Source organism: Rhinatrema bivittatum, chromosome 7, assembly GCF_901001135.1.
Source record: "Rhinatrema bivittatum chromosome 7, aRhiBiv1.1, whole genome shotgun sequence".
In the NCBI taxonomy this organism is placed as follows: Eukaryota; Metazoa; Chordata; class Amphibia; order Gymnophiona; family Rhinatrematidae; genus Rhinatrema; species Rhinatrema bivittatum.
In genome coordinates this window covers 65,235,890-65,262,238 of record NC_042621.1, presented here as the reverse complement: position 1 = coordinate 65,262,238, position 26,349 = coordinate 65,235,890, and the positions used below count along the sequence as shown (strand labels likewise).

General features: G+C 42.2%; 1 protein-coding gene across 1 annotated transcript in view; it reads left to right on the top strand.

Moving 5' to 3' along the window:
- VPS35 (VPS35 retromer complex component) overlaps nucleotides 1-16,721 on the top strand; it is a 196,661-nt gene extending 179,940 nt beyond the window's left edge. The window contains exons 15-17 of the mRNA XM_029608455.1: nucleotides 3,993-4,232; nucleotides 9,036-9,179; nucleotides 15,885-16,721. Coding sequence (XP_029464315.1) covers nucleotides 3,993-4,232; nucleotides 9,036-9,179; nucleotides 15,885-16,064 — 564 coding nt within the window. The 3' untranslated portion in view covers nucleotides 16,065-16,721. The remainder of the gene's footprint in view (nucleotides 1-3,992; nucleotides 4,233-9,035; nucleotides 9,180-15,884) is intronic.
- Nucleotides 16,722-26,349: the final 9,628 nt, after the last annotated feature.

Here is a 26,349-nt window from a genome sequence, read left to right as displayed (position 1 = left end):
CTCTTACTTATACACACAGGCTCTTAATCATACATACACATGATTTCTCTCACACACAAAGGATCTCAATCATACACACATACTCTTTCACACAAACAGGTTTTCAATCACAAACTTACACATACAGGTTCCCAATGGTAAACTTACATTCATGCTCTCTCTTTCACATGTACAGGCTCTCAATCATTCACATACATGCAATCTCTCACTCACAAACACACACAGGCCCCCCCAGCTCTCAATCATTCACATACATGCAATCTCTCACACACACGCCCCCGCGGCCCGGAAGAGGAAAAGGAGAGTATCGGGTGCGTGCGGCAAGAAGAGGCCACGCTAGTGCGCTCGGCATCGGCCCGAAGAAAAGAAGACTGCAGCGCGGCTCGGAGGAAAATGAAGAGGTTCAGCCGCGGCCGATGGGACTCCGCCTCCGCGAGGGCTGAAAATGAAGAGGTTAGCGTTGGGAGGAAGCTGCTGCTGCCGCCGTGAGTTCCCGGGGTGGGGGAGAGAGAGAGTGAATGAGCGAGCAAGCATGTGTGTTTGCTCGCTCATTCACTCTCTCTCTCCCCCACCCCGGGAACTCGCATCAGCAGCCTCCTCCCAACGCTAACCTCTTCATTTTCAGCCCTCGCGGAGGCGGAGTCCCATCGGCCGCGGCTGAAGCTCTTCATTTTCCTCCAAGCCGCGCTGCAGTCTTCTTTTCTTCGGGCCGATGCCGAGCGCACTAGCGTGGCCTCTTCTTGCCGCGCACGCACCCGATACTCTCCACTTCCTCTTCCGGGCCGCGGGGGGGGGGGGGGGGGGAAAGAAGAGAGCACGCCGGTGCCGCTGACTCCAGCTGTCCTGCTGCGTTCCGCCTGGGCAGAGGAGGACCGGGGAGCAGCTGGGTCAGCGGGAAAGTGTGGCGTTACTTGTCTGCGAGCCAGATACAGCCCTCAAAAGAGCCATATCTGGCTCGCGAGCCATGGGTTCCCGACCCCTGGATTAGACGGAGATTGAGATTTATGCTAAGTACTTTCTGTTCTCGATAGTTGTTGTTTTTGCAACTGTAAGGCAGGTGTGTACCATGAGATAGCATTGGTTTGTCAGCGTACTGCTTTTAAGGGGGTGTCTTCATCAGCGATGTGAAGTAACATAAAGTTCCAAAATTTAACCGCAGAACAATGTTAATAGATTGGTTAGAGATGGTCCTAACTTTTCTCTTAAAAGAATCTAAAAAGCTGCTTTTGAGGACAAATTATTTCGTTGTTGCTTTAGTGTATCTACAGCAACTAAAGCTAATAATATTAAATAGTGATTGGACCATGGAACTTTGGTAATTAAAGGATTTGATACTTTGCTGGTTAATTCAATACATATTTTGTCCGATTTCTGAATATCAGGTCTAGTGTGTTAACAGTTTTATGAGTTGTTGCAGTAATAATCTGTTCAAAATCTAAGGCTGACATATCTAGGAATTATGTACATGTGAAATCTGAATGTTTAGTGTCCAAATATAGGTTAAAATCACCTAGTATGATAGCCAATTTTAGGTCAACATTAGATTTCAAACATGCTTCAGTAACAGGAGAGATTAAAATGCATTAGACCTGGTACAAGGTAGAGAAGACAGACACTAATAAATGTGAAATTTATAAACAGTGCTTCATACGGAGCTGGAACACTAATATTAACCATAGAAGCCTGATATTGCTTTTTAAACATAATCAATAGATCTCTTCTTTCCAGCATGATGTTTATATAATAGTCTAAATCTGGGGGGACAAAGCTGATTTATTAGCACACAATCACTTTCCATCAACCATGTTTCAGTTACACATAAAAAGTCTGTATCTTGATTTTTTAGCATATCGAAGACAATTGGACATTCTTCCTTATAGCTAGTTTGTAAATCATGATGATCAGGTCAAGGCAAGACCATACATGGGATATAGAAGGGTTGCAATAGACAGATATTAAATTTATAATGGTTCCTATCTTGAGAAAGGCGTTTGAAGTACCATGACGACCTTAACCAGTAACAATAGAAATCATCTGGAAGTCTATGGTCTTTCATATGAAACTTAATATTATAGCAACAAAGTCAAGAAGAAAGTACTAAGGTAGAAGATTGCTGGTCACGGGTTGCCATGAAGGAGCATTAATATGGGTAACCAGGACTCACTCTTCTCCCTTCACCCGACCTCTTACATCAACAATAAAACACAGACTCCAGTTTGGGATCCAACAGGCCGCAGCTTTATTAGCAATAACTCCAGGTGCCCGAACTCAAGTAAACCCTTATATACATAGGCCCCATAATGCACCAGCCACGCCCCAGCAAGGCACACCTGTCCAGGCCTGCCGGTCTTGTACCAATAGCATAATTCATATGCTTCAACCCCCGCCATGTCCCAGCAAGGGATCGTTAAACCAGCTCCAGCCACCGGCCAGCAAGGAGCCTCCCGCAGGTCAACTGCACCCAATTGTCCTGCTCGCCTTTCGGACCTGACACCTGTCAGGTCGTCGTACCATACAAGACCACTCTGGCACCTTATTGGCTCGGGCAACCCGCCCCCCTCCAAGCTGCGACAACACAGCCCCCTTTAACATAAACCTGTACCTCAAATACAACAATATATGTGAGGATGGGTAGGAGGGTAGCGGCTTCCAGGAGCAATGGCAGACGAGTGATTCTGACAGTTACTCCCCCCTCATAAATTCCCCGCCAAGCTCCACCCATCCGGGCAACCACGGCAGGGGAACCAATAGGTTCCCGTGTTTTTCCCCAGAGGTTTGAAATCAATCCTCGTCATTTCGGCAGCCAATGGGCTTCCCTGCTGAGCGCTGACGTCCCCTTCAGCACTCAGCAGCTCACTCCTCCCCCTTGGGTGCCAGCACGAATCGTGCCTGGTGCCCATTTTACTCCCAAATTGTTCGTGCTCCTTTGTGCATGTGAATAAAGTGTGCATGTACTGTGGCATATAGTGCCTTTAAACCCAGCAATAATATCACCAGGAGGAGGCGGGGCCTAGTGCCAGATCACGGGAGAACTCTGTTCAGCAGGCAGGCAAACAAATGGAAATAGCATTATGGTGGTAAGCGGAGTCAGCAGGCGATGACATTTCAGTGCTGCTCACAGCATTGCCATGGGGCCTTTAAACCCAGCAATGATGATAGAATTTCTGCTAAGGCAAGGATTACCAATTAGCTCAGAAATCCAGGTTAATTTGTGAATAATTGTGCAGCTGATACCCGATAATTTGCACTCATTTTCATAGGGTGCAACTTTGCTTCTGAAAATTATCCCACCAAAACCACCTGCACACAGTTATACCTGTTAACTTTTTTGTGAAAATGTACATTCATACTTTTGAAAATGCAACAGTTATCACCTAAGTGAAAACCCCACCCCTGGGAGCATCTACTCACTGGGTAAGCCTACATGCATATAGGCTATGCGCATGTAAGTTTACCCACGTATCAGGCAGGCAATTTTGTGATGGATCTTTTTCACAGGTAAAGCACATTAACCTGCAGAATGCCTTTGGAAATTATCCCCTTAATGTCTTAATACCACATGATTATAAATGTTTGGGATTCTTTCAATAATCAATTTGGATTTTGGATTTTAATTGCTTGATTCCCAAATATGAACTCAAGGTGAGTTACAGATTTAGGCAGAGAGGGCTTACAATTTGTAATTTTTCTTTCATTATGTCCAAGTCAGTGATGAGATGTGGAGCAGAATTTGCAAGAATCTTATAGGAGCTGTGATCTGAATGCTTCTGCTGTGACTCCTGGACCTGGCCACCTGAGCTAGGATTTGAACCAGTGGGCCTAGAACCTTAGCTTTTTAGTGCTGTGACGATTCTCCTGATCTATGCAGTTCGTGTAAACTCTCTATTGGAAATGTAATAGACAATCTCTAGAATTCGGTTTTATTGAGACTAGGCAGGGAAAGCTCTTGAAGTTTCTTTTAATTTTTTGCCTCTTAATTTTGTTTACATTAGGCATTCTCTTTGTACGAAGATGAAATTGGTGATTCAAAAGCACAGCTGGCCGCAATCACATTGATAATTGGAACATTTGAAAGGATGAAGTGTTTTAGTGAGGAGAACCATGAGCCTTTGAGGACTCAGTGTGCGCTGGCTGCTTCAAAGCTTCTCAAAAAACCAGATCAGTGCCGGGCTGTGAGCACCTGTGCCCATCTGTTTTGGTCCGGGCGAAATACTGACAAGAATGGAGAGGAGGTATGGAAAAATGTTTGGAAAAGTTTTTTGGGGGTTTGTTTTTTTTTTTTTTTACTTCTCCCTATGTTGATTTATCTTCATTGGTTGTGTTTTTTCTTTTTTTTTTTTAATTGGTATTTTATTAACTTTATATCATAGATTACATAGCATGACCAAGACTCAATATCATATTGTATACATAACACAATACATCAAACATAAGCAAAAGTCCATGTTAATAGTATGATATCCACTGATCAACATATCAGCGTAAGGCATGTATATAGCATACAACGGAAATGCAAAAGTGTGTGTTAAATCATTATGTATAATGCAGTACATTGAGGCATTGTGAACATTCAGTGGTACAGACATCTCTTATTAAACTGGTAATTATCAATCAAGCGTCTGTGTTTTTACCATCAGTTGGGTACAAGCCTGTTTTTTTCTTTTGACAAGTCATCTGCCCTAGAACCCTAATTTCTCCAATCCCACAACCATCGTCCAGTGGGAATCTCAGTGGAATTTCGGCACTATTTCACCTTCTTTCATCCTCACTGTGCCATAAGCTGCTTGTAGAATAATTGCAGTTTCCCATTTTCCCTGTCTCACTAGATTCTCTCCTTAGGCTTTTATAACCCATCTGTGCAACTTGACTTTTTTAAAAGTCATTTGTTCTTTAACAAAAAAGTTGGATCTGAAATCACCTGAAATCGAGGTAATTTAATGAGACAGTACCAACTGTTATAGATTGCTGAAGTCTATAGCCCCTCTTAAGTCATTTAATTACCATCCTACATGCTTGGATTTCCATCACAAACATGCCTATTTACCAGAACATAAGAGATGCCATGCTTGATCAGACCAAGGTCCATTGAGCCCAGCATTTTGTTTGATAGTGGCCAGTCTGGGTCACAAGTATCCAGTAGATCTCACTCCCAGGGATATAACAATAGCTTTTCTGAGTCTGCCTGGCAAATGTTTTATGGATTTGTTCCCCCCAGGAACTTGTCCAAACCTCTTTTAAACCGCACTATGCTAGTTGCCTTGACCATATCCTCTAGCAACTGATTTCATAGCTTGATTGTACACTGAGTGAACAAATACTTGCTGCGTTTTGTGTTAAATCTGTGGATTGTTAGCTCATGCAGTGTCCCCATGTTTTAGTATTTGAAAGAATGGATGATTAACTGTCCTTTATTTACCCATTTTACCTCACTCATGAGTTTATACATTTCTATCATGTCTCCTTTCAGTCATCTCCTTTCCAAGCTGGAGTCCTAATCTGTGTACCCTCTCCATCATAGGGAAGCTGTTCTGTTCCTTTTGTCTTTTTTTTTGTCCTCCTCTGCATCTCTTCTGACTCTTTTTTGAGATGGTGTGACCAGAAATACACACCTTACTCAAGGTGTGGTTGCACCATGGATCGATACAGAAGCAATATATTTTCCATTTTATTCTCCATTCCTTTACGGCTTATTCTTAACATTCTATTTGCTTCTTTTGACTACTACCGCACATTGAGCCGAAGATTTCAATGTATTGTGCTCAAGTTCTCCCAGGGCCTTTTTCTGTGTGGTGACTCCCAATGTGTAGCCTATCATTGTGTAACTGTGGTTGGGATTAATTTTTTCCTGTGTGCATCATTTTGCACTTTTCCACATTAAATTTAATTTGCCAATCCAGATACCCAGTCTCCTAATCTCATGAGAGGCTTCTAGGAAAAGTAAAAAGTCATGGGATAGGTGGCGATGTCCTTTCGTGGATTGCAAACTGGCTAAAAGCCAGGAAACAGAGAGTAGGATTAAATGGGCAATTTTCTCAGTGAAAGGGAGTGGACAGTGCAGTGCCTCAGGGATCTGTATTGGGACCCTTACTTTTCAGTATATTTATAAATGATCTGGAAAGAAATACGACAAGTGAGATAATCAAATTTGCAGATGACACAAAATTGTTCAGAGTAGTGAAATCACAAGCAGATTGTGATAAATTGCAGGAAGACCTTGTGAGACTGGAAAATTGGGCATCCAAATGGCAGATGAAATTTAATGTGGATAAGTGCAAGGTGATGCATATAGGGAAAAATAACCCATGCTATAATTACACAATGTTGGGTTCCATATTAGGTGCTACAACCCAAGAAAGAGATCTGTTGTCATAGTGGATAACACATTGAAATCGTCGGTTCAGTGTGCTGCGGCAGTCAAAAAAGCAAACAGAATGTTGGGAATTATTAGAAAGGGAATGGTGAATAAAACGGAAAATGTCATAATGCCTCTGTATCGCTCCATGATGAGACCGCACCTTGAATACTGTGTACAATTCTGGTCGCCGCATCTCAAAAAAGATATAATTGCGATGGAGAAGGTACAGAGAAGGGCTACCAAAATGATAAGGGGAATGGAACAGCTCCCCTATGAGGAAAGACTAAAGAGGTGAGGACTTTTCAGCTTGGAGAAGAGACGACTGAGGGGGGATATGATAGAGATGTTTAAAATCATGAGAGGTCTAGAATGGGTAGATGTGAATCGGTTATTTACTCTTTCGGATAGTAGAAAGACTAGGGAGCACTCCATGAAATTAGCATGGGGCACATTTAAAACTAATCGGAGAAAGTTCTTTTTTACTCAACGCACAATTAAACTCTGGAATTTGTTGCCAGAGGATGTGGTTAGTGAAGTTAGTATAGCTGTGTTTAAAAAAGGATTGGATAAGTTCTTGGAGGAGAAGTCCATTACCTGCTATTAAATTCACTTAGAGAATAGCCACTGCCATTAGCAATGGTAACATGGAATAGACTTAGTTTTTGGGTACTTGCCAGGTTCTTATGGCCTGGATTGGCCACTGTTGGAAACAGGATGCTGGGCTTGATGGACCCTTGGTCTGACCCACTATGGCATTTTCTTATGTTCTTATGTTCATAAGACCCTTCGGCAGTTCCTTGTCTGCTGTTGTTTTAACAACTTTGAATAATTTTGTCTCATCTGCACATTTGTTCACCTCACTGGTTGTTCCCTTTTCCAGATCATTATGAATGTTAAACAGCACAGGTCACAATACAGATACCTGTGGTTATTCCATTATGACCTTTCTCCTTTTGGAAAATTGACCATTTAGTGATTTTTTTTTTTTTTATTTCCTGCCTTTTAACTAAAGACAATTACCAATCCACAATAGGAAGCTGCATTCTTTTCCATGACTTAATTTCATGGATTTTCAGACGGCATTTGACAAAGTCTCTCTGAGGGACTTTGTCAGATGCCTTCTGAAAATCTAAATAAACTATATCAACCGGCCCACCTTTATCTAGCTGTTAATGTACACCTTCAGAATAGTTTGAAAAATTGGGAAAGGCAACACTTCCCTATGTTAAAACCATGTTGCCTTTTTCCCATTAAGCAATGTCTATCTGTATGGCCAGTGATTGTATTTTAAAGAGTAGCTTCTACCATTTTTCATGGTACAGACGTCAGGCTCACTGGTCTATAGTTTCTTGGATTGCCGCTAGAGCCCTTTTTAAAAATTCACGTTATGTTGGCCACCCTTGAGTCTTGCAGGGGTGGTGGCTGTTTTAAATGCTGGGTACAGATTGCTAGTAACAAGTCTGCAGTTTCATGTTTGTCTGCCTTCCCCCATTCTCCTCAGTAACGAGGGGCATGGCAGACTTCCTTCTTTTTGAAGAACTCAAATTTTCAATCAGACCATAAAATATCTTGTAACTCATTATATAGACCCTTTTAACAGTTCTTTGGAGAAATTAGACTTTCAGCTTATTTCTGTTGCAGTATATTGTGCATCATTTTACATAAATTAAACTTTCTGTACTGAATTAAAATTAACTGTAGCAAACACAGACAGTGATGGTTTATTATATGTTTGACTGAACTTTATAGCAGGGCTTCTCCAATAGTCCTGGGGGGACCCCACAGTCAGTTAGGTTTTTGGGTTACCCACAAAGAATATGCATAAGATAAATTAGCATACAGTGGGTCTCCTGTGTATGCAAACGTCTGATGCATATTCATTGTGTATCCTGAAAACCAAACTGGCTGTGAGCCCCCCCCAGGACTGTTTGGGAAGCTTCAAGTTACATTATACAGAATCTTATTAGTCACCTTTTCAAATGGGGAGCAGATCTAATTTGCATTGTTAATTCCTCTTTATGTACAGCCAGATCTTGTATCCAAATTCGAGTGCTCTGCAGACACCATATTTTCTTATAGAAATTCTGTCTCTTATTTTAGAATTTGCTTTCTGTGTTCATTGTTTGTCAATTCCTTTTCACCTTGCACACTTGATGTCTCATTTTTTAATGGTCTTTAAGGCTACTGTTACTTAGAAACTAAGTGTTATTTAGAAACCTTTCCTGACTCCTGTTTGTTCTATTATCTGTCATGTGAAGTATGCAAAAGCCGTAATTCCAAACTGATTTTCTCTACATTTTCTGTCCATTTTCAGTATTTTTAAATTTTTCTTACATTTCTTAATCATCTCGCACAAGACTCCCCACTACCTCGCCCCCCCCCCCGGATCATCTTCTGGAGTCGTGTGAATTTTCAGGTGCTAAAATGGAGTCACATTAACAAAAATGTGGGTGTTTGTCTTTGTTCATACATTGATCATATTTTGTGCCAGACATTTAAAAATACAATATTGTAACCCATTATTTCTTCTCTTATACTGCTTCATTTTGGAAGATACCATTTTATACATAGGTGGAGAATATGATTGTCATATGCAATCATGTTAAATCTTCGCCTGGGCACCATCTATCATGACTTTTGAGAATGAAGTTCTTTTCTTAGTGTTCTAATTTTGTTTTAGATTCACAGTAGCAAGAGAGTCATGGAATGCTTGAAGAAGGCGCTAAAGATAGCTAATCAGTGCATGGATCCGTCATTGCAAGTTCAGCTTTTCATAGAGATCCTCAACAGATATGTGTATTTTTATGAAAAGGAAAATGATGCGGTGAGTCAAACATACATATCTTCAGCATGCTGCTGCTTTTACTTCATGCTTGCTTTAATTTGTTCTTTTGAAATGTATAGCTTTCCCTTTGTGCTGATTTGTCGAGAGTGAAGTCCTGTGTTTTGGTGGTTGAATTATACATCTAATTAGTTTATAAAGTATTGCAACTGATGATACAGTAATATGTAGGGATAGCATGCATGATCAAGTACATTACTGCTCGTGATTCCCTATGAAATATCACCGTAATTACAATAGGTGGCATTTCCACAGGCTCATGATATTACTGCAGTGTGTTCATTGAGCAGAACATCTGAAAAATTGGTACAAATGATAAAAGTGGTCATTGTATTTCTGTCATCATGCATGGCTTCTGTAGTGAAGTGGTTTGCAAGGACAGGACACATTTTGAAGAAACACTGAGGATTAGAGTATGAATTGTAGCAGCTGTTCTTTATCTTCAAGAAGAATCTTTCCTTTCTAAGCAGCTGTTATAGCTGTGTATCAAAATATGCAATAACTAATCAGCCACTTTATACAGAGCTCATCAGTGTTAACGTTTGTAATTGGGTCCTCTCAGCAGGGTTTTATCTAGATCATTAACCTTCTCGGGGTACAGACTGCAGGTGAAAGCATTACTTTCAGCTCGTATCAGTTCTCTAAAGGCAAGCAGTTTACTTTTGTCATACACACACACACACACACACACACACACACACACACACACATCATGTGAATGTACTTGATGTTCAATGGACAGATTCTTCCAAAGCTTTGGTTATGGTTAACTTTATTTATAAGCTGCCCCTATCCGGGGTGGCTCACAACAGTACATACATAATAACTCATTAAAAATACAACATACTGAAAACATATGAATAAATTTAGCATGCTAAAGCCAGATAAGTCATAAGCCTCACAATAATAAAAACAATATGATAAAATCAAATCTTTCTGGAAAGACCTAAAAACTTTTACTGCCCATGCTACTACAGTCCCATGGCTCCTCTCAGTTGCTTTTTATCTGCCAGAACCATTGGATTCATATCTGTTGTGCAGCCCCTGCAAAGTTAATGAGGAGATCTTCTGTTTTCTTGTTTTCTGACTTGGGCCAAAAAATTGTAGTTCTTTCCATATTTGGGGTTTTTGGTACTGCTCTATTTACATTTTCTTCTTTGATGACCCTGCCAAGCTGGCTCATATTTCCTTATGACCCAACCAATGCCAGTTGGCAAATTTATTCTTCTCTTCTCCTCATCTAATTTCAGAGGAACACTTTGATTTTACTTAGATTGTCTTCACTTTGTTTGAGAAGAAGGCCAGCAGTTTCAGGTTTTGTTCCAAGTGGAAGCAGAAGATTTGCTGCAGGTATCTAGGGAAAGTCCTCAGTGATGAGCTGTGGTATCAGTGCAAGAATGTCACGGAGTGGTTTGGGCCTAGAAGATCAGGCAATTCTTGCTGCCTTTGCCAATGAGTAAAAGTTCAGCTTATCAGAGCTGCCATTGAAGTCTAGTTAAAGGGCCACAGAGTTATACCGATAACCGGCAGCCAGGCTGTGCCAACATGGCCCTCAATCTCTTTGGCTCCTTATCAGTGGATAGGCCCGGAATTTGAGAGATATCGCTCTCTTTGAGCAGAAACAAGGGCTCTGAGTATTCCAGCATAGAGCTGGATAGTGTCTGCCATGAGTGAAGGCTCTGAAGCATTAGTATATCTCTTCAGCATAGCTCGATGAGCACATAGGTGCATGAGATTTTTCACCATCGAAAGCCAACTGCATGTAACTCCCAGGCATAGATAACACTGCTCTGATTTCCAGAAGGTCCAGTCCAGAGCCATCGAAATTGACCTCTGAGATCCATGAAGGATGTCCATTACCCTAGAAAACTGACCTCTATGTCATTGGTGCTATTTGAGGTGGAACTGGAAGGGGGAAACACAGATGTGTTTACTCAACATATCCAAGCATGTTGAGACTGATGGCGAGCACCTCAGCTTTTCTTAATTGTGGAATGATTCTTCTCTTACTACCTCTACTTTGATGCTGAACATGTTGGCACAAGCATAGGTCCGATGCCCCAAGCTTGTTTTAGTGCGACTCACATTGTCATAGTCAAAAATGTTCAGAGTTGAAAGATTTTCCATCTCCTCAACATTGCTTGGTCCTGATGCCCAAATAAGCATGTTTTAGGCCATATAGAAGTCATTTTCTATTTGGAGCAGACTCAAGCCCAAAGAAAGTTCTCTCTAGCTTTTTATTTCTTTTGACCCTAATAGACCTGGGGGTGTGGTGACAAAGCACACCATTTCTCTTGGGTAGCGGATTCAGTCTCTTCCTCTTTATGCCCAGGCAGGTCTGACCTTAGACAATAACGTTAAAGCTTATAAAGTTAGTTTTATGGCAGAGCTGGTTGCTCATAGAAACATAGAAATGACGGCAGAAGAAGACCGAATGGCCCATCCAGTCTGCCCAGCAAGCCTCACACATTTTTTCTCTCATTCTTATCTGTTACTCTTAGCTCCTCCTCTTAGATCTACCTCCATTAAGTAGATTTATAAGATGCCACTTGATTTGTTCACATCCTGTTACTGTCTAGGCTCAACAACCAGGATCTTGATAGGTTTGGACTGTGTGTTCTCCATGACTACTTTGAGAGGTAGAGCCCAACTCTATAGGACACATTTTATAGTTGTGGGTTCTCTTGCCTGTTTAAAAAAAAGGATTGTAAAATAGGTTTACCCAATTAAAAAAAAATGTCTTGCCTATTTGTAATATGTGGTAGTGGTCCCCTTTTTTTGGTTGAAGACAACCCTTATCTAGGTATTGCCATGTATGTGACTTTTGAACCGACTATCTTTAGAGAATGCAAAGTTGCTCATCTGAACCGGAAAGTAGTAGTTCACAAGTCACACAATGTCTTACTTTTCCCTTTTGGAGTTCACCTCCCACAGTCAGAGCTATTAGGTATGTGGGGGCAATAAGTCATTTAGGACAGAAAACTCTGGAAGAATCAATCCATTTGGCAGTGTGGTCACATGACCCATGTGCATGCCTGAACTGCTGTCTTCGGAGAACACCTTTTACAGATAAATCACTTTGCTTTTCCAAGTGTTTTTTTTTTTGTTTTTTTTTTAAATAGCAATTTAGTAAATGACAGCAGAAAAAGACCCAAGTGGTCCATCCAGTCTGCCCAGAAAGTGTATGGTTTTTTTTGTTTTCCTTTTAGGGTAGTAAATACCACTCCATGAATGTTACCTGCATGTCTTCTGTGAAGGGGTAGTAACTGCCACTCTGTGCAGGTTACATCTCCTTCATTTCTATCCTTGAGGCAATCCACGTATCATACTTCTCTCCTCTGAGTAGATGCCATTTACCACTACTTGCTGCCGGCAGTCAATCAACCAATTTGTAATCCATCCAGCACCTTGGGACCCACTTCCAAGCTTTTAATTTGTTTGAGTGTCCTATTCAGGATCCTTATCAAAAGCTTTGTTGAAATCCAGATAAATCGCATCAAGTGCTCATCTTTGATCTAATCAAAAAAATGAATCTGATTCGTTTGACACAGCCTTCCTTGCATAAAAACAAATTGCCTTAGATCCGGCAACTTTCTGGATTGTAGCTAGTTCATTATCCTATCTTTTAGCAGTCTCTCCATTAATGTTTCTGCTACCACTTTTATTGTGAAGCAGGACCACAGCCGCCCTGCTCAAATCTTGTGGCACTACTCCTGTTTCCAAAGACCTATTGGACAAATCTTTCAGCAGACCCTGCCAGCACCTCTCTGAGCAACCTTAGTGTCCACCTCATCAGACCCCATGGCATTGTCCACTTTCAGTTCTGCTAGTTCCACCCAATCTTTCCTAAAAATGGGATTCTATCTACCCCACTCCCATCCCTTCTCTTACCGACCAACAGTAGCTTTCCTCCAAGGTCTTCTGTAGTGAACACCAAACTGAATATTTCTGCATTTTCTTCATCTTACTTCATGCAATAACTGTTGGCTCCTTTCAGTCTTACAATATTACCTCTGGCCTTCCTTCTTTCTCTGATAAATCTGAAAAATATTTTGTCACCTCGCTTTACCTTTTGACTATCCTTTCTTCCACTTTCTTTTGTTATCCTAATTTCTTTTTCCCTTTTTTTTTTTTCAGCTTCATCAGATATTCTTCCCTGTGGTCTTCCTTTTGAGTTCCTTTGTACTTTGAGTGCTGTTTGTTACCTTTATTTTTTTAAGCAACAGCCTTAGAGAACCATATCAGTTTCCTTTTCCTCTTACCTTTATTTACTTTTCTTACATAAAAATGTGTTGCTTTTAATTTTGCTCATCATTGTTCCAGTTCACTCATTTTCTCGCTCCTCCTCAAGTTAGTATTTTTGAAATCCAGGACTTTGATCTTTGTGTGACTACTCTCCAGCTTGGCTGCTCTCTCAGACCATACTGTCTGATGATCATCATCTCCATTTGGGAGCACCATTTCCAGTATTACTCTCTCCCCGTGGGTTCCATCACCAATGTCTGAGCAGAGCCCCTTGAAAGAGGGCACCTACAATCCCTTATTCGAACAGATCCTGCTGCAGAGATACTCAAATCTATAGCCAGCAGCTTAAAATCTCCAGTGAGCGACACTTCTCCCTTCCTTCCTACCTTTTGGATTTCTTCAGCCAAATCTGTCCTTTTCTTTTGTCAGATTCAGAGGCCTGTAGGTGCCATACAGTGTGTCGTCTTTTCCCCACAACCCTTGCATTTCAATTACCCGCATATTGTTTTTGACATAAGTTGCTACTCCTTCCCCTTTTCTGTCCTCTGTCTTTCCTCACCCTGGGATGGCCATATCTCATTTATGATACACTGAACCACGTCACTGCAGTGATAATCAATCCGCCTCCACCATTAGAGCCTTTACATCTGGAACCTTATTGCTCAGACTGAGAGTTTGTATACAAAGTTTTCCAGGTTCTGTCCTTGGGCACCTTTTATTCCCTTTTTCTAAGGGTGTACTAATTTTGTTCTTTTTTCCCCACTCACTCCCTGTATTTATATGTGCTGGGAGTGACTATTCAATCCCACTATCTTTCCTCTGCCACCCCTTTCCTTATTTTCCAAGATCATAATATTAATTTCGTAAATATTATTCACTGTACTTAAATCTAATTTTTAGGTATAGAAAAGGCCATTTTGATGCAGTTAAATGCTTTTTAAAGCAGAAAAATAAGAAACATTGAATCAAGTCAGTTAAGTTCAGGTGCCCAGCTCAGATCCTTGTGGTCTGCCATCTTTAGCCCCGAAGCCTTCACTGGTCATAATAACAAATAAAATAATGGCCTTGCTATGTTTGCTCCCATTTAGTCTAGTCTTATCCAAACTCCTTCTGACTGGTTCCTTACACAGTGGTTCTGTCCAGTCTTCGGAATACACCCAGTTGCTCAGCTTTCCAGGGTATTCAAAATGAACATGTGAGAGAGATGCATCTCATGTATGTTCCTTGAAATCCCGAATGGCTAGGATTGAGAACCACAGCCTAAAAGACATGGAGTGGCTGGAGAGACACTGTAGATAAACGCATTAGTGCAATTTTTCTTTCACTGTGCCTTGTATTTTTAAATTATTATTGGTGAGCTGCCTATTGAAGTGACAGCTTTTTATATACATGGGTTGATGGATGTTTGTTCTAAACAGTTCATATCTAAATTTTTGTTGTTGTTGTTTAAGAAAAGAAAGTGAAGACCTGAAATTGAATCAATGAAATCTATATTGCTGAACGGGTTGCCAAATGAAAGCTGTCTCACCAGATCAATATTTTGTTTTAAGATAGGAGTTTAGTTTCTTATTTTATCCCCGCTACATGCATACAAAATTGTCAGAGAAAGAGAAGCTTTTCTTTTGTTCTGTTGATTGAAACCTGCTTCTTTGTTTAATTGGTTTTATTTCATTTGTGATTAATGGATACATGATTTTGATTCGTATGAGCTGATTTATATTAGAACATCTAAAAGACTTTCTCAAAGAATAAAGGCTGCAACCCGGAACGCTTTTATGGAAAATGATGCTATGCAATTATTTTGCACTTTTTTGTAGTAGAAAAAAACCCAAAAACTTCACAGGAATACTACAAGGAAAAGGAAAAACTACAGTGATATACTGGCTACTTATGTCAAGTGCCATTATAATCAACTGCCCAGATTGGCTGCAGTGTATTTAAGCCCTAGGTTTTTACAAGGTGCATAACATCTGTACCTTTTCCAGTTTCCCAGGTAACAGAGATGTTCTGTAATTGTATTTTGGGTATTTTGACATGTCTGTCAACACCAACTAAGATAATGGACTATGGCGCCATGCCATTTTTCCTGTATTTAGGATCGAAACAGTCGTCTTTGACAATATTGAAAACTCCGTAATGATTTTTGATCTAAAATACTAACACTGTGCTTTGATAAGTCTCTGAGAACAGAGGGAGCATTTTTGATGTCTCGCTCCTTTTCTGTATGTATTGAGTCTATTTACAGTAACTATAGCATTCAGACAAAACAAAGTGAATGATATATTTTTGTATGAGTAATATTGAAACACAACTTGGCAATATCCATTTCTTGGTATTGTCTAAATGAAGGTGAGGTGATTCATGCTATACCTGAGGTGATTCATCCTGTATATATTTGATTTACTGATGTGGTACAAGTCCAGTGCTTTTGTTTTATTATAGGTGACAATTCAGGTTTTGAATCAGCTCATACAAAAGATCCGAGAAGACCTTCCCAACCTAGAATCCAGTGAAGAAACTGAACAAATTAACAAACATTTCCATAACACGCTGGAGCATTTGCGTTTAAGGAGGGAATCGACTGAATCAGATGGGCCAATTTATGAGGGACTTGTCCTTTGAAGTGGATGCTCCTCCCTCCCCACGCTCTGTACTTATTCTTTCACTCTCCGTTTACATTTTTATTATGATAGCTTTTTTTTTTTCATAGATTGTGCCTTTCAGAAACGCCGAGTAGGTTACCCATACATTTACTTGTGATGTGTTCAACGCAGCGCTTCCGAGCGGTTTGTGCAGTACCATAAGAATTAACCCCATTAAAAAAGTTGCTGAAGTTGGGCCGGTAACTCTGAATTTGGTTGTAAAATTAGCATGATTGAGTCTCTTTCGTTCACATCCTTCTGAAATGCAGGGCTCTGTCCCAGATGTTCTCTTCTGCTTCTCTTTGCTGCTGTTGCTTCTGTACTTTTCATGTGCACTGGGGAGTTCTTAACTCTGCAGTAATTATTTCTCTCCTCAGTGTTATATATCCAGTCCTGGGATTTTACAGATTTATTTCTCTTTGGGATATCATACGCTGGAGTTTGCTTGAGTTTTCCTTCTAATACCGGTAAAGGCTATGTGTAATATTTTCCCTGAAAGCTAGAATATATTAATGCATGTTTGGAGAGTTTTAAACCACCATGTTAAAAAAAACAAACAAAAAAAAAAAACCAAAAAAACAAACCAGAAGCTATATTTTGAATAATAGAGTTCTGTGACATTCAGTGATGGCCAGTACTGTGCACAGGGCTTATTTATCAGTGTAATTTTGTTCCAAATAGTATACAAATGTAACAGAATTTGTGAACTATATAGTGTATGTATAACCAGCAGTGTAAATTTAGGGTAAAAATATATTACACAAATTTATTCAGTCTCTTAATTTGCACCAGTGAAATAATAAAATTGCTATTAACAATTTAGGGGCTTTTTGTGTTTAATATTAAATGTGCTTGTTTTATGACTTGAAACAGCTAATGCTTTTTTTTGGTATATAGTAAAAGCTTCTTGCATAAGGAGGTGTGGAGGAGCGGCCTTAGTGGTTAGAACAGCGGCTGCAAACCAGGGAAGCCAGGGTTCAAATCTCACTGCCACTCCCTTTGATCTTGGGCAAGTCACTTCACTCTCCATTGCCTCAGGGATAAAGTTACTGACTGATTCACTAAGGCTTTTCTCCTGTTCTGTGTCTATGGGAAAATACCTTGATGAATCAGGCCCTTAGATTGTAAATCCTTTGGGGATAAGGAAATACCTAAAGTACCTGAATTGAATCTACTTTGAAGTGTCTGTAAAAAAAAATCAGATAATAAATTTGATTTATCAAAGGCAAAAAATTGTTGCACACACAAAAGGGGTTGAAATAGCATAAGTTTGTTTTCAGAGTAGAAGCAGGATGGTGGTCCTTACACAAGGGTGACATCATCAAGTGGCGCCTGGCACAGAACTGATCTCAAAGATTCTAGAACTTTCAAACATGCCCTATTGAGCATGTGCAGCTGTATTCATCACTCTGCCCCCTAGACAGAGTCCCCCAGGCTTTTTTTTTCCCGCGGACCCATGTGGTCACAGGAGCCCTGTGTTTCACAGTATTCAGCCTTGCTCTCTCCCTACAATTTTTGTAAGTGAATTTTTGTAGAGCTACAGCTGTTTTTCTTTCCTTTACCTTACAGTAGTTTTATTTCTTTTCTTTTCCTTCTTTCTTCTGTCTGCCAGCCGCGTGGCAGCCCTTAGTTGCTGTGCAGTCTGGCAGAGTCTGTTTCTATCTAGGGTGACCAACTGTGCGGTTTTGGACCAGACAAGCCCGGTTTTCCAGCCTGTTGTACAAGGGTAACCGGTCACTGTAAACACTGGTCAGGCAAGGCCAAGGGCCAGGCAGTGGTGGCAGTTTGGCAGTGCTCCAATCAACTACCTGTTTTTGGAGCTCGGTTTGACTCCCCAAAGATGGTCAGGCAGAATCTGCCTAGGAATCTGCCTAGGAAAAACATCAAAAAAAAGGGTGGCTGCGGCTGGCAAAAGTGTCCGGTCCTGCTCCTCAGAAAAGTTGGCAACCCTATTTCTGTCCCTTAAAAATAATAATACTGCACCGGCAGTATCTTCTTCTTACTCTGTTTTTGTACCTTTGTCAGGTGCTGGTAGGACTGACTGAATAGTGTCTGTGGGTGGGTGATCCATGTAGACTGCTGAGCCTGGGGACTCGCCTGAATTCTACCCAGGCAGGAGTTCCATGTTGTTTCACCAATCGATGGGCATCGATGGAGGTTCAGACAGTGCAGAGATTGAAGACCACACTGTTCTGTTGGGGGGGGGGGGGGAGGAGAGCTCATCCTCCCCATATTCAAAGGAACTAGTCTCCATGGGCAGGAGCCCTGGATGACATAGCCTCTTCTCCAACTTGCTGGTATGGCAGTGCAGTCATCTTGTGAGAGGGTGAGCAGGATCCTGGGCAAGCAGCTTGCTACCGCACTTTCGGTTCCTTGCCCAGTATAGGTTGCCCATGCTCTTCTGTGACCAGTGCACCATTGCTCTGATGCATTGATGTCAGGACCGCATCGGGGACCAGGAGTGCCATGGTCACTCTTGATGACATCAAGGTGCCAGGGCACCCTCGATGCCATGGGGGTTTGTGACCGCTCTCTAGGCCATAAAGGCCTTCTGTGCCATAGGTATTTGTGGCCTCAAGGCACCGGAGTCATTGTGTGCCTTGGGCTTCAAGGTGGCGGACAGATCCATGCCTCAGGCCCATCATACCCTTGATGTCATCGAGGTGCATGAGTGGCCATCTCTAGGGCCGTCTGTCTGTGGCCTTGATGCCATCATGGTGCAGAGCTGCCCTGATACCATAGATGCCTTCGATGCCATTGAAATGTGGGGTCGTTATGGAGGTCATTGGGCTCTGGTTGTCCCTGAGGCTGTTGGCTGCCGAGGCTCTTGGGAGCCCTCGAGTGCCACTGAAGTGTCAGGGCTAGCCCTTTAATCAAGGTGCTTCGAGGGCACAGTGATCTGGTGCCCTTGATGCACCTTGGTGTCCCAATGGAGCACTGAGGGGCATTGTGCTGTCCCATCACTGGCCTAGGGCTAACGGGCACTATGGCTGCAAATCATCTTGGGGGCCCTGAGCTGCTAGAATCGGGAGGCATCGACGGCCCTGCCTGGACTTGTGCAGATGTTAATGAGCGCTAGCGAAGCTATCATCAGCTATAGCCATTGAGTTCCCAACATCGATGTCCTCAGATGGATAGGTGAGCCAAGGGGAACAGTCACTGGCGCTAGCAATCATCTGTTCATCTGGGCACCAATGAGGCACGTCAGGGCTGTGTTGGGGCTGTGTAGCCTTTGCTTGCAGGCACCCCTAGAAACCTTGGTACTGCTGGTCCATCAATGCTGCTGATACCATTGAAGCCCTGCTTGCAGCATCTGGTGCCCTGGATGTGATCCATCGTTGGAGAGCGAGAAAGTGATACGGGCCCTATGGCACTGTCACCACTGTGGGCACCAATGGACTGGATCAATTGCTGCATGAACAACCGTAGAGCGCCATGGGTACTGTTGGTTGTCATGGGCTTCGCTGCTGCTGTTCCATGAGAGAAACAGCGTTGAGCCATTCCCGACTCAGTTTCAAGGGCTGTGTCCAGCCTCTTGAAATGTTATCAGGTATTGGAAGGGGCGACACCATAGAACGCCACATAAGAACATAGGAAATTGCCATACTGGGTCAGACCAAAGGTCCATCAAACCCAGCATCCTGTTTCCAACAGCGGCCAAACCAGGCCACCTGGCAATTACCCAAACACTAAGAAGATCCCATTCTACTGATGTAATTAATAGCAGTGGCTATTCCCTAAGTAAACTTGATTAATAGCCGTTAATGGACTTCTCCTCCAAGAACTTATCCAAACCTTTTTTGAACCCAGCTACACTAACTGCACTAACCACATCCTCTGGCAACAAATTCCAGAGCTTTTTTGTGCATTGAGTGAAAAAGAATTTTCTCCAATTAGTCTTAAATGTGCTACTTGCTAACTTTATGGAATGCCCCCTAGTCCTTTTATTATTCGAATGTGTAAATAACCGAGTCACATCTACTCATTCAAGACCTCTCATGATCTTAAAGACCTCTATCATATCCCCTCTCAGCCGTCTCTTCTCCAAGCTGAACAGCCCCAACCTCTTCAGCCTTTCCTCATAGGGGAGCTGTTCAATCCTCTTTAACATTTTGGTTGCCCTTCTCTGTACCTTCTCCATCGCAACTATATCTTTTTTGAGATGCAGCGACCAGAATTGTACACAGTATTCAAGGTGCGGTTTCACCATGGAGCGATTATAGAAGCATTATGACATTTTCCGTTTTATTAACCATTCCCTTCCTAATAATTCCTAACATTCTGTTTGCTTGCTGCAGCACACTGAGCCGATGATTTTAAAGTATTATCCACTATGATGCCTAGATCTTTTTCCTGGGTGGTAGTTCCTAATATGGAACCTAACATCGTGTAACTACAGCAAGGGTTATTTTTCCCTATATGCAACACCTTGCACTTGTCCACATTAAGTTTCATCTGCCATTTGGATGCCCAAGCTTCCAGTCTTGCAAGGTCCTCCTGTAATGTATCATAGTCCGCTTGTGATTTAACTATTCTGAATAATTTTGTATCATCTGCAAATTTGATAACCTCACTCGTATTCCTTTCCAGATCATTTATATATATATATTGAAAAGCACCGGTCCAAGTACAGATCCCTGAGACTCTTCACTGTTTATTCTTTTCCACTGAGAAAATTGACCATTTAATCCTACTCTCTGTTTCCTGTCTTTTAACCAGTTTGTAATCCACGAAAGGACATCGCCTCCTATCCTATGACTTTAGTTTTTGTAGAAGCCTCTCATGAGGGACTTTGACAAACGCCTTCTGAAAATCCAAATACACTACATCTACCGGTTCATCTTTATCCACACGTTTATTAACCCCTTCAAAAAAAGAAGTAGATTTGTTAGGCAAGACTTCCCTTGGGTAAATTCATGTTGACTGTGTTCCATTAAACCATGTCTTTCTATATGCTCTATGATTTTGATCTTGAGAATAGTTTCCACTATTTTTCCCGGCACTGAAATCAGGCTCACTGGTCTATAGTTACCTGGATTGCCCCTGGAGCCTTTTTTAAATATTGGGGTTACATTGACCACCCTCCAGTCTTCAGGTAAAATGGATGATTTTAATGATAGGTTACAAATTTTAACTAATAGATCAGAAATTTCATTTTTGAGTTCCTTCAGTACCCTAGGATGCATACCATCCGGTCCAGGTGCTTTCCCTACTCTTTAGTTTGTCAATCTGGCCTACTACATCTTCCAGGTTCACAGTGATTTTGTTCAGTTTGTCTGACTCATCACCCCTGAAACCATCTCCGGAACTGGTATCTCCCCAACATTCTCATTAGTAAACACTGAAGCAAAGAATTCATGTAGTCTTTCTGCAATGGCCTTATCTTCCATAAGAGCTCCTTTAACCCCTCGGTCATGTAATGGTCCAACCGACTCCCTCTCAGGTTTCTTGCTTCGGATATATTTTAAAAAGTTTTTATGATGAGTTTTTGCCTCTATGGCCAACTTCATTTCAAATTCTCTCTTCGCCTGTCTTATCAATGTTTTACACTTAACTTGACAATGCTTATGTTTCATCCTATTTTCTTCAGATGGCTCCTTCTTCCAGTTTTTGAAGGATGGTTTTTTTTGCTAAAGTAGCCTCTTTCACATCACCTTTTAACCATGACTGTAATCATTTTGCCTTCTTTCCACCTTTCTTAATGTGTGGAATACATATGGACTGCGCCTCTAGGATTGTATTTTTAAGCAACGTCATGCCTGTTGAACACTTTTAACCTTTGCAGCTGCACCTTTCAGTTTTTTTCTAACTATTTTCCTCATTTTATCAAAGTTTCCCTTTTGAAAATTTAATGTTAGAGCTGCAGATTTACTTATTGTTCCCCTTCCAGCTATTAGTTTAAATTTGATCATGTTATGATCACTGTTGCCAAGTGGCCCCACCAGCGTTAACTCTCTCACCAAATCCTGTGTTCCACTAAGAATTAAATCTAAAATAGCTCCCTCTCTTGTTGGTTCCTGAACCAATTGCTGCTCCATGAAGCAATCATTTATTACATCCAGGAACTTTATCTCTAGCAAGTCCTGATGTTACATTTACCCAGTCAATATTGGGGTAGTTGAAATCTCCCATTATTATTGCACTGCCAAATTGGTTTGCTTCCCTGATTTCTCTTAGCATTTCATCATCTGTCTGACCATTTTGTCCAGGTGGACGGTAGTATACTCCTATCACTATTAGGGGCGGATTTTAAGAGCCCTGCTCGCCTAAATCCGCCCAAATCTGGGCGGATTTAGGTGAGCAGGGCCCTGCGCGCCGGTGCGCCTATGTTCAATAGGCCTACCGGCGCACGCAGACCCCGGGGCTCGCGTAAGTCCCGGGGTTTGGCGAGGGGGGCGGGCCCGAGCCGCGCTGCGTTTAGGGGGCGTGTCGGCAGCGTTTTGGGGGCGGGCCCGGGGGCGTGGCTGCGCCCTCCGGACCTGCCCCCAGGTCGCGTCCCGGCGCGCGGGGATTTACGCCTCCCAGAGGGAGGCGTAAATCCCCCGACAAAGGTAAGGAGGGGTTTAGACAGGGCTGGGCGGGTGGGTTAGGTAGAGGAAGGGAGGGGAAGGTGAGGGGAAGGCGTTAGAGGATTCCCTCCGAGGCCGCTCCGATTTCGGAGCGGCCTCGGAGGGAACGGGGGTAGGCTGCGCGGCTCGGCGCGCGCCGGCTATACAGAATCGATAGCCTTGCGCGCGCCGATCCAGGATTTTACCGGATACGCGCGGCTATGCGCGTATCTACTAAAATCCCGCGTACTTTTGCTTGCGCCTGATGCGCCAGCAAAAGTACGCCTATTCGCGCGGTCTGAAAATCTACCCCTAACCCAACACACATGGGATTTCTACCGAGCATTTAGTCTCTTATATGATCTTTATCATGTTGGACTCTATAACCTCCCGGGGAGGGGATTCAACTGAGTTCCAGAGCAACTCTTATGGGTTCTCCATTTCCTGGAGAAGGCATGTTACTGCTTCTCACTGATGGTCGCTCTTGATTTCTCGAAGGATTCAAGAGCCAGTCAAGCAGTAGTTCACTTTCGCGGCTCACTACTGCCTCGACAGGGACAGTTGCCAGGACAGTGCTTTTGGCCAGTCTGTCCTGCGCAATCTATTACAGTCCTGAAACCAATTATCTTTCATCGTGCTCTCTGTGGGACCAAACTGCCCCTGTTCCCCACAGCAGCACAGTTGTGTTGTGCCCATTGGCACCTTGTTCGGCTACTGTGGATCTCTGGTTGAATGGTGCAGTCTGGAGCTCTGTAATCACCCACATGTGAGGACTACCATCCTGCTTTTCTTAGGAGAAAGCACAGTTGCTTACCTATAACAGGTATTTCTCTAGGACAGCAGGATGTTAATCCTCAGGAATCCTGCCCGCTTCTCCACGATGTTGGGTTCACCTTCGGTTTGTTATGTTATTTTTTCTCGCTCGTATTTTGCTATATTGCGAGACTGAAGGGGAACCTTGCATGGATGCACGAATAACAGCAGGCTGAGCATGCCCAGCCTGCCAGTCAAAGTTTCCCGTGCTGGGCTCCATCGGATGATGTCACCACATGTGAGGACTAACATTCTGCTGTCCTAGGAGAGAGCACCTGTTACAGGTAAGCAACTGTGCTTTCGTCAGAGCAGGCACAGACTGGCGTCTGACGTCTTCCTTAGCTCTTGGAAGACAGAGCTTCTGTATGCTTTTCAGCCACTTCCCTTAGTGCAGAAAGTTCTCAAGGACCAAAGTGTGTCTAATTTTCTTTGCTTTGGCATGGCCCAGACAAGTCTGGTTCTCCTTTATTAGGTTGTCAGTATGGTCTCCAATTTCTCTGGGGTCAGCCCCCTCATTGTTGATGCAGGAGAGTGATTGGCTTCTGCACCCAAACGTAGCAACACTCAACAGCCTGGATGTGGAGCGCACTGAACCTTTTTTCAGGAAATTGAGGAAATTCAGATTTCAGCACATACGTTGCCTACCAAAAGAGCATACGGCTTCAAACGGAAACAGTTCTCTTCGTGTTCTGTTCACCCAAGGACTTGCTCAAATATGTGTTCCATTTGTCAGCTTCTAGATTAAGTACTTCATTGCTGAGAGTTCATCTCAGCGCTATTGTGGTGTATCACATGCGTATGGAAGAAAAACCCATTTCAATTCATCTATTGGTTTCCAAGTTCATGAAAGGTTGTTATACACTAAACTTTCAATCTCCAAGCATGTAATTCCATGGGATATCAGTATTTTGACCTAACTGATGAAACCTCCATTTGATCCATTGACAGTTTCGGTTAGACTGGTCAGTGAAATTTAAGCTTCTTATTCACTATGTAACTTCAGTTCTTTCACAACAGGGTAGTCTTTTACACTCATATAAAATTTCTCATTAAGATGGTTTCTGCTTTTCATATCTATCAGTCAGTGGTATTACCCATGTTCTTCCCAAGACCTTATGTACACGAGGAGAAGACCCTGGACTGCAAAAGGGCTCTGGTCAGCTACTTGAAGACTAATCAACCGCATTGTCAGGCTTCTCCACTGTGTGTGTCTTTTTGATCCAGATGGTCTTGGTGTGGCAGTGACCAAATGAACCAGTGCTAACTAGCTAGCGTTGCTGCTATATGCTCGTGGTTCTCCAAACTCATTGATGCTTTCGAGGCTCATTAGGCTAGAGCAGTATATGCGTCAGTTGCTCATCTGAGAACAGTTCCTTTGAGAACATCTGCAAACCTGAAATTGGTCATCTGTGCTTACTTTAACGTCCCACTAATGTGTCTGGACAATCTCTCCAGACGAAACAGTAGCTTTGTACGAGCTGTTTTGTTTCCAGTAAGTGTTCCACAGTCCAACCTTCAGCTTGAGATTCCTCACGTGTCATGGCTATAATTCAGCCCTGCTTGTCGACAGAGAAAAACATTTGCTTACTGTAAATGGTGTTCTTTCTAGACAGCAGAATGAATTAGCAATGCTTATTTTCCGCCCACCTCCCTGGAGCATCAGTTACACCGCTGGTTAAGGTACATATTAAGAGGATCACAAGGCAGTGCATGTGCAGGAAGTACCATGTATGCTTAGTAGGCTTGAAGCTTTACTGAGCTAGAGAGAGGGATCTATTCGGTGGTGTCAGATGACATCTCCCACATGTCATGGCTAATTCATTCTCCCGTCTATGGAGTGCATTGTTTTATGTAAACATTTTTTCCTACAGGAACTTAATTTTTCATAAAGGAGTGGAGGAGTAGCCTAGTGGTTAGAGCAGTGGGCTACAAACCAGGAGATCAGGGTTCAAGTCCCACTGTTGCTCCTTGTGACCTTGGGCAAGTCACTTTACCCTCCATTGCCTCAGGTACAAACTTAGATTGTAAGCCCTCTAGGGTTAGGGAAATACCTACAGTACCTGAATGTAATCCGCTTTGAAATGCCGAAAAAAAAAAAGTGTGTAAAACGGAATATAAAAGTCTAAATAAAAATAAATAAATTAGTATGATACCCCCTTTTCACTTCTTTGAAGTAATTTTGTTGAGAATAATTTTTCTTAGTACATTTGTTATTAATGGTTTGATATATTTTAATAAATTAATTTAATGTGTTCCTTGTGACTTATTTGAAGGGCTTCCTAGTCATCTTTTCGAATTATAGAATACTTCTGTACTAGTCTTCATAAAAATTCTTTTAATCAACCTATGTAAGCAAATAGACATTCAAAGCAAACAACAGTTTATACAAAACTACACAGCATAAAAATAAATAAAACAAGAAGTTAACCAAATGTTTGTATAAATAAATGATACTTCTGTTTGTTACAAACAGTTCAAGTGGCAAGGCATTTCCCAATGTTGGCCCATTATGGAGAAAGCTCACTTGCAAGTTGTCTGTAATCTTGCTCCCCATAATGAAGAGATCACAAGCAAGAGCTTATCTTGTGAGCACAAGGTCTGCTTAGGAGCTTATGGATGTCATTTGTGGAATGGCTTGCCCCCAAAGCACAGAATATTTAATATCTGGTCAGGCTCTGCTGCTCTTTCTACCCACACCATGCTGCTGCATTGGTGTCTAGCATTTTCTAGCTTTGCGGGACAGCAATACTGATCTCATGACATGAGATCAGCGCAGCTGGTTATGAAATGTACAAATTCTTGATTGTGGTACTGCTACATAGTATGCCTAGAAAGAATGGTATGCAGGTATCACATGTGCCAGGGTTGCTGACCCATTATTCTATTTTCTGCTCCAGTGGCAAT